The sequence below is a fragment of the Lipotes vexillifer genome, unplaced genomic scaffold (assembly GCF_000442215.2).
Source record: "Lipotes vexillifer unplaced genomic scaffold, Lipotes_vexillifer_v1.1 scaffold671, whole genome shotgun sequence".
NCBI classification, from domain to species: domain Eukaryota; kingdom Metazoa; phylum Chordata; class Mammalia; order Artiodactyla; family Lipotidae; genus Lipotes; species Lipotes vexillifer.
In genome coordinates this window covers 2,953,886-2,962,676 of record NW_006782851.1, presented here as the reverse complement: position 1 = coordinate 2,962,676, position 8,791 = coordinate 2,953,886, and the positions used below count along the sequence as shown (strand labels likewise).

The 8,791-nt window shown below is 53.9% G+C and overlaps 1 protein-coding gene across 1 annotated transcript in view; it reads left to right on the top strand.

The window, feature by feature from the left end:
• The window catches only part of RIMBP2 (RIMS binding protein 2), a 112,326-nt gene that overhangs the window by 85,852 nt on the left and 17,683 nt on the right, over positions 1–8,791 (top strand). The window contains exon 13 of the mRNA XM_007455449.1: positions 4,454–4,571. Coding sequence (XP_007455511.1) covers positions 4,454–4,571 — 118 coding nt within the window. The remainder of the gene's footprint in view (positions 1–4,453; positions 4,572–8,791) is intronic.

Sequence of the window (8,791 nt, the reverse complement as noted above, 5' to 3'; positions counted from 1 at the left end):
GTGCCCACGCCCCAACCCGGGGGTTTGGCGGGGGGGGGGGGTCACCTTGACCGAGATCGCGCTCCAGGCCCCAGGACGCACCAGGAGCCGTCCTGCTGCTGCCGCTGCCCGTTCCAGCCGAGCATCTGTTCACTCGGCATGAGCTGGTCGCCCCCTGTGCGCCAGGCCCTCCTCCAGGCTGGGGTATGAGGATGGATGTGACCTCTGAGCTCCAGCTGCTCCCAGCCCAGCGCGGGAGACACACAGAGGGCCGGAGAGCTGGTCGGACCGCTGTGGGGTTTTCACGTGAAAAAGGCCTCGGAGAGGAAAACCCCACCCGACCCCGGCCTTTCTCTGGGAACACGGAGCCACGCATTTTGAGTGGCGGACGGAAGGCAACCTCCAGATCTGACCGCCAGCTCAGAGCCCGCTTGCATAGACCAGACTGCCTGACGAGCTCCCAGCAGAGGCCCCCCTCCTCGCCGCCCCGCGCCGCCCTCCAGCAGGATTCACGGTGACCTTTCTTGGCGGAGGAAGGTCCCAAGCTGCCCGCGGTCCAGCCTGACCCGCTCCCCACGCTTCCCCACGAGCTGGGCCGGCGAGGCGCGTCTGCTCCCCCTCCCTCCACTCCCCTCCCCCATGACGCGTCTGGGATGGTGCTTCCTGCGCCGCGTTAGCAGAGAAACCAAAGGTCACCGTGTCTCCGGGGAGACGGCCCCGAGGGCAAGTTCAGCGATCTGGACTCTTCTGGTTTCTTTTCAGGAATTCCAAGACTTAGCTCGGGGATCCGGCCCGCGGGCTCCCCTTCCCACGTGGCAGCCCCGTTGGCTCGCGTGCGCCCCGCCTGGCGCCGGGGGCTGGGTCGCTGCTTCCTCGCTCTCCCTCTCCACCTCCGTGTTCCCCGGCGTAGCCGCTCGGCCTCCGTGGGGCGCTCGTGAGCAAATGAGCGAAGCGTGCGCCACGCCCTCCTCGACTGGCCCTCGTGGGCTCCAGCCCCGCGGCAGACGCGGCCCTGGGTCGACCCCGCCAGGTCCCCGTGCGCGAGGGGCGCACAGGCCGGTGGGCTAGGGGGCAGGGAAGCAAATCCGATGCTCCCCCGCTGAGGCGTCTTTAACGCGCACCCCCGGAGGCCCGTGGCAGGGCAGACGGTGGGCTTACGGCTTTGCGGAGTCGCTGGAGCGTCCCGGGAGGGGCGCCCAGCGGGCCGGTTCAGCGGGACCAGAGGAGGGGGCTGAGGGCAAATCGGGAGAGAGACCCACATCCGGGACGGGGGCCGTGGGGTGTCCGCCCCTCGATGTCCATTAGGCCCCTCTGGGTGGGCCAGCCACCATACTGGCGGGGACGCGGCTCCTCGCTGGGGGCCTCGAGGTCCGGGGTCTGGCGGAGAGACAGGCAGCCTTTGCAGACACCGACAGAGCAAGACCATCCCCAGAGCCGTGACTTCGGGGCACCCGGTGCCGAGGTCCCCGCGTTCACAGACTGAGATCTGAGCCAGGGAGAGAGGCCGTAGGTTACTGCGCACGAGGACGGATTTCAGAGGGTGCTGAGAGCTTACAGGGACGTGCAGAGTCCAGTGGCGTGGCCGGGTTGGATTCCCGTTTTGTGAATCATCTCCAGTTGCCGGCGGCCCACGGCAGCTGCCTTCCGAGTTTCTGAAGGTGCAGCCAGCAGGCTCAGACGTCCCTGCCTCTGGGTGTAGCCGCGTCACAGATCCTAGTGCCTCGGTCAGCGTGAGGCCTCCTGCCACCATCCTCCCTGCGCCCGCGGCCCAGCTGCCACTCTTCCCTTGTTGGGGCTGTACGGCTGGTCCTGAGGGCGTCAGGCTGCTCTGCGTGCACTCTGCCCACCCCCCCTGCTCCGGCTGCATCCTCTAACCCGTTCTGTTCTCATTCCAGAGCCCCGGCCAGAGCACCTCATTGTAAGTTGTATGTTCTTACTTCTTTTCATGCCTGGTAATTTTATTGGTTGCCAGGCATTGTGGAATTTACCTAGTTGGGTGCTGAATAATTCATATTCCTGCAAATATTATGGAGCTTCATTCTGGAACGCAGTTAAATTACTTGGAAATAGTTTGATGATTTCCCCCCCCCCCCCCCGGCTCCTCTCCCGCCACGAGTACAAGCATGCTTTCTGTCCCTCATGGCCTCGGAGACTAATTCTGTCTGTATTTTCTTTCCTTTCCTCTGCCCCACTTCATATCTGATCACACACTGACTCCCGGCACCTGTTCTAACACACCACCCCCCCTTAAGGAGTGCTCTAAGAATAGGACCACTGAACGTGCTTTCTTGGAGCTGCCCGAGTATCCCCAGCAGACTCAGCACAGTAAGAAGCTTTTCAGTATCCCCGAAGTAGCCGAGGAGGCTGGAGAGCCCTGTGAGCTCTTGTCCAAGCAGGGCTTCAGGGCCCGGAGCCGGCTGGCCAGAGAGCCCAGGCCCGCCTGGCCCTGCAGGGGGCCCGAGGCCCCGCTTGGCTCCCGGGTCCCTGCCAGACCCAGGGGACCCCAGGCCGAGGACTCCGTGTTCGAAGACAGAGGCTGTCGGTTCAGCCGCTCGGCCACCAGGAGCCCGGACAGCGGCCTGGGCTGTGGGAGCGAAGACGAGGAGATACGGTTTAGTTTCAGAAGCCCCGCTGCCCAGTGCAGCCCCGGCCCCGGGCACTGTCCCTGTAGGAGGAGCCTGAGGCCCCTGCTGGCCCGGCGCCGGATGCTGACCCGGCAGAGCAGCGTCGAAGAAGGTATCGGGGAGCCAGCGGAGCCCGGCCATGTCGTCAGCCGCAGTGAGGCCCGCCCGAGCCCGGGGCGGTCCACCCCCAGCAAGCGCAGCTGGGGCGAGCCCGCGGGCCAGGAGGACTTCCGGGATGTCTGGAAGAGAAGCATAAAAATGTCCGACAGTAGGGCCAGTGCCCGACACGCCCAGCCTCCTCCCCGGGCTGCGGACGGTCCTTTGGTGTGTGAAGTAAACACCCGCTCACATCCGCTTGCCAAACCAATCCGTTTTCATTTTTTCACCTTCTTTTATTTTGGTGTCCGTCCCGGGCACGCTCTCTGCTGGCTCTCGTTAATTTTCCATGCATCTTTGATCTATGCAGCTTCCCAGTCTGGAGCACGCTGATGATTTCTTTACTTTGCTTTAGAATGATGACCGCCTACCCCCAAATCAGTGATGAGTGTGGCTGCTTTAATTAAAGGACAACTGAATCTAAATTTTAATTAAGGGTTAGCTGAACTACGATTCTCCAAAAGTTTGGCAACACATACTTTGCAAAGTGAACCGTGGGGACTTACTTAACAACTTACAGGTATTGCTGAAGGTTTTTCTCTCGTTGTGGTTTTGGTTTTTGGTTGTGGTTGGTTTTGGCCTTCATCTATAACTGAAAAAAAAATAGGGAACAATGATTGAAGAGATCCATTTTGGCATCTGTTTCCAAAGGTTTTCTTTTTCTTCCCTGTTTCTTTCCTGCGACCAGTTTTCAGAATGACTTTTCCATCATCAGCTCTAGACCCATCCCCCTGCCTTGTCTTCCAGGCTTGTGAGTGGTTTTCAAGAGTAGGGATTCCTTCAAGGCTTCATTCATCTCTATATTGTGTCCTCTTTTCAGAACATTTGCTCCTGTCATGCTGAACTTTTCCATGAAAACACAGGTGAGACCTCCCAGGGCTCCAGACCCTGGGTCTGAGCCGGTGCAGTTTGTGATGTGTTCACTAGAGGGCGCCGATCCACAACCCACTGACACCAGCAAACTGCAGCTCACTCCCTGTTCCCCGCCTCTAACAGACTAATTTCCGTCACTCCCAACCCCGGTTCCTTCCCTGTGTCCCTGAAAACTTCCTGACTCAAATTACCAGTGAGCTGGAGGTTTTGCTTTGATTCTCATATATGATGCGATGCACACCTGTAGTGTGAATCAGAGGCAGACTTATCCGTAAAGGAGGACCGTTCAGGTTAGCCCTGGAATGTGATTGGTGTCTTTGGATTAGGGCCAAGACGTTGCCGTGAGCTTCCAAGCTGATAACACAAAGAAACTTCTGTCTTTGAGTTTTTGGTAACCTCACATGCAACTTTGCCCAAGCGGGACATTTGGAAACGCAGTGTTTCCCCCGCTTTTGTGGTCTCTGGAGGGGCTGTGCTGAGACTAGGAAAGAGGGGCCGAAGGTGTGACGAGTCATCTTTAAGCCACTCTCACTGTGGTTCAAAAGATTTGGCTTCGGCGGCAGTAGCGGCAACAGAAAGGTGCCTCCCGAGGGATGCTCTCTCGCCCCTACCCGTGTGCGGCAAAGCACCTGTGCTGTAGGAGACGGGGTGCCTGGGGTGAGCCCTTCTTCCTCTTCCAGGTTATTCAGCTAACCTTTCAGTTAAAAGCTAAGTTTAGTTGCCTTTAGAGCTTCTGCTTCTAAGTTGAATTGATTTGGCTGACAATTCTTTCCTTCCCACGGCTGGCAAGCCTTATGACCGTGTTGCTGTTTTGTCTTTAGATTTTAGGAAACCCGGTGACTGCTGGACGGGCTGATCGGGTGGATCACGTGGGCCGGAGGTTTCCCCACAGCAGTGCCAGCCGCCACAGGTCCCGGCCAATGATGGTCCCGTCTGCCGGTTAGTGGGCCTGATGCAGGCCTCCTTCTTTCTTTTAAGCACAGAGCACGTGGCTGCTTCGTCCTCCATATAAATATTTTTAAAAAGTCATTAGTGGCGCAGTGGTTGAGAGTCCGCCTGCCGATGCAGGGGACGCGGGTTCGTGCCCCGGTCCGGGAGGATCCCACGTGCCGCGGAGCGGCTGGGCCCGTGAGCCATGGCCGCTGAGCCTGTGCGTCCGGAGCCTGTGCTCCGCAACGGGAGAGGCCACAACAGTGAGAGGCCCGTGTACGGCAAAAAAAAAAAAAAAAAAGAAAGAAAGTCGTTAGGAATAGCATTTTCAACTAAATACAGGACACCCTCGGTTATTTATGGCAGAAGAAGGCAGAAACAGCACAAGATAAATACAACTGAAATTTAAGTATATTCTCAAAATATATTGACTTTTGACAGCAATCTTTTCCCTACCAGCTTTTCTTTTTTCACTGCAGAGGCTGCCATGATAGGCACTGAAGAGATGGTGACAGGCCATCTCCCCACCTCCTAGGTCATGCTCTCGTGAGTTGCTCATGGTCAGAGCAGCAGAGGTGGGGATGGTGGCCGAACTCCAGATATCTAAACAAGCCCTGAGTCAATGGAGAGTTATCTGTATGCATGAAACCCTTGGACAACTGGGGTTGAAAGTTATGAAAAACGCCAGGAGGCCTTAATGTGTGCCCTGACCTGTGTGTTGACCCCGTCCATCTGGTCACCTCCTTGTGCATGAGTCATCCTCTGGCATCCAATTCCATTCTCTTAATTACTTTTTGGAATTCAGCCAGCTGTGCTGAAAGCTGTCATTGTAGTCATTCTAATCAATCCGCTAAGAGGGGAACGTGGCTGAAGGTCAGATGGGAATCTTTCTACTACTGGAATGAACCCCGGCAAAACAATTCCAAAAAGTATTATGCACAAGATAATGGAATCTGGTAATCAGCACAAATAAACTAGCTTTGTGTGAAAACACACACACACACACACACACACACACACACACACACACGAAACAAAGCAAGAGACCCACTCATGGAACAGAAGTAGATGAGAGCAAAACATCTTGATCTGGCGAGACAGGGCTCAAGGAAAACCGCCCGAGGAGGTCCAGACACCTGAAAACACAGCCCCCATCACATTTAAATAGCTAAGGTTTAAAAGACAATTGTTCACATCACCCCAAAATAATTAAAGACTTTATGCAGCAATACAGATCCCCTGAAGTTCCATCCTTCTTTCAGGCGTTTCTTCCTCATAGAGTCCAAACAATAGGGAAACAAAAGTTTCCTTTTCCATCTTTACAGTTTTTAGAATGTTTTTATTTTGTTTTTTGTTTTTTTTTCTTTATTTTTGCGGTACGCGGGCCTCTCACTGTTGTGGCCTCTCCCGTTGCGGAGCACAGGCTCCGGACGCGCAGGCTCAGCGGCCATGGCTCACGGGCCCAGCCGCTCCGCGGCACGTGGGATCCTCCCGGACCGGGGCACGAACCCGCGTCCCCCGCATCGGCAGGCGGACCCTCAACCACTGCGCCACCAGGGAAGCCCTAGAATGTTTTTATCAGTAAAAAATTTCAGACTGTTAACCGACCTTTGAAAACACAGAGCATATTCATTTAGCTGAAAAGTAGCAAAATAAGCTGAAATATAGACAAAATCAGCTGGAAAACACCAGTTTCACTTACTACAGACCCAGTAGCAGAGGTCTGTATGTACTGAGCTCACTCTGTTTTTGAGTGTTGTAAACTGCTGCCACATCTCTCAGAGCTTCATTTACTGTGTGTATAATTCCCCCTGTAGCAATTACGGAGGTCAAGTAGGTGCTCCTGGCTTGTAAAGTAAGTGACTTGTCAAGACTGACTGTCTTGAGGAACGAGGTGGGGACCAGTTCAAGACTGTTCTCCCTGTTGAGCTTGGTTCCTGAGTCCTCGTTCGACTGTGACTTTAGTGAGTGAATGCTCATCACGTGAACTGCCACCCTTCCCGTGGCTGCAGATAAATGGCGCGGCACCAAGCACGGGTGTGCTCTGCAGGACGCCTCGTGGGTCTCCTACTCCAGTCTCCTAGGATGGAGAAGGAAAGTCTACAGGACTGAAAATAGCGGCGCTACAAATTGCCAGCTGGGCAAGGGGGTAAAGGAAAACCTCAGTGGACCCACAGTCTCCCCATCAGAGTCTCTAACAATCATTCAGTCAGTTTTGTCTTAAGGTAAAGAATGCAGAAGACTGCACACGTGTCTTAATTTTGGTAAAGACACTAGCTAAGTTGGCAGAAACAGAGTAGTGCTGTGGTAACAGCTTAACCAAAAAGTCCGTTAATAATAGAATTCGAAACATGTTAAATAAATCCGTGATACAGTTGCCTTCATTGTACCTGATTTCTCATCATGGAGAAATGCAAGAAATCATGTAAAAGGCATAATTAATATCAAATACTTTATATATTCATACACATAGATACATACACAGACTGAAGAACCTATTATAATTTCAGAAGACAAAAGTGAATTGTGGGACTTCCCTGGTGGCGCAGTGGTTAGGAATCTGCCTGCCAATGCAGGGGACACGGGTTCGAGCCCTGGTCCGGGAAGATCCCACATGCCGCAGAGCAACTAAGCCCGTGCGCCACAACTACTGAGCCTGCGCTCTAGAGCCCGCGAGCCACAACTTCTGAGCCCGCGAGACACAGCTGCTGAAGCCCACACGCCTAGAGCCCGTGTTCCACAACAAGGGAAGCCACCGCAATGAGAAGCCTGCGCACCGCAACGAAGAGTAGCCCCCGCTCGCGGCAACTAGAGAAAGCCGGCGCGCAGCAACGAAGACCTAACGCAGCCAAAAATAAATTAATTAATTAATATATTTTTTAAAAAAAAGTGAATCGTGTTCTGCAGCTACCAAAAAAGAAGAGAATCATGCCCCAAACCCTAGGAAGTGAACAGTCAGTGACGTGTGAACAGACTATTTTCCTAGATCTAGTCCATGTGTAACCGGCAGGGGGGTCCGGCCGCTCGCTGCTCAAAAGCCAATAGGCCAGGTTGATGGAAAGGAAAGTTTGCTTTATTTTGGATGCTGGCAACCAGGTGGTGGCGGGGGACACTTGTCCAAAGGCCGACTCCCCCCCGCCCCCGACAGTCGGGGGCAAGCGCTTTTATAGACGGAGGGAGGGGGCTACGTGCAGAAACAGCACAGGCAGCCCCGACAGGCATCTTGAACTTGGTCATCGGTCGTCTGACCAGCGCCCCCTTGATTGCTTTCAGTACAGTGAGTCTTCAGTTCCAGGGTCGGATTGTTCCCATTTCCTTGAGGCCAGTTCTCGGAATTGTGGCAGCTCGTGTCATGGCTACAGCCTGGTCATCGTGTAGTTCACTTCCCCACCTGGTGTGGGTTTCAGTGTCTACAAGACGGCTCCCAGGACACGGCTCAGGATATGATCTGTAGCCCTTGAGGAGGAGCTAAAGGGCCCTGATTATGCTTAATGACCGAACTATTATGATTTGGTCTCCTCTGTTTTCCTTTGCTTCTGCATTTTCTCACTTCTCTGATTAAACTTATTCTTTGGCTGAAGCTTTTCCGCAGACAGAGGCAGGCGGAGGACAGGGCAGGGTGGGCAAGGACCATAGGGCCCTGCTCTGTTTCACCTGTTTAGTTATATTTTCCTTGTGCAAGTATCAGCAATTAATACTTTAGAAATCTGCCGTACTCCAAAAGCATCCATTGTCTTTTTCAGAGGAACGTAAGTCTATAGACCACATGCTTCCTAAATATATTTTTAATAAGCAATGCATTCACAGTTAAAATATACTATACTTTTTTTTTTTTTTTTTTTTCGATATGTGGCCCTCTCACTGAGTTTAAGACATAAAGAGAGAGAATTTCTTGGGTGAGTAATGGATACCAAACATAAGTCTTGCATCAAGAGATTACTGTTTTGTCTCAAGGAGAGGTATTTACCCTACTAAGTACTTCCCATACACCACTGTCTAAGCCTGGGTAGAGAAATTAAAATGAGGCTTTGTGAAATGTGGGCTTGGCCAATTTTTTTTGCGATATGTGGGCCTCTCACTGTCGTGGCCTTTCCCGTTGCCGGATGCGCAAGCTCAGCGCCCATGGCTCACGGGCCCAGCCGCTCCGCGGCATGTGGCACCCTCCCGGACCGGGGCACGAACCCGTATCCCCTGCATCGGCAGGCGGACTCTCAACCACTGCGCCACCA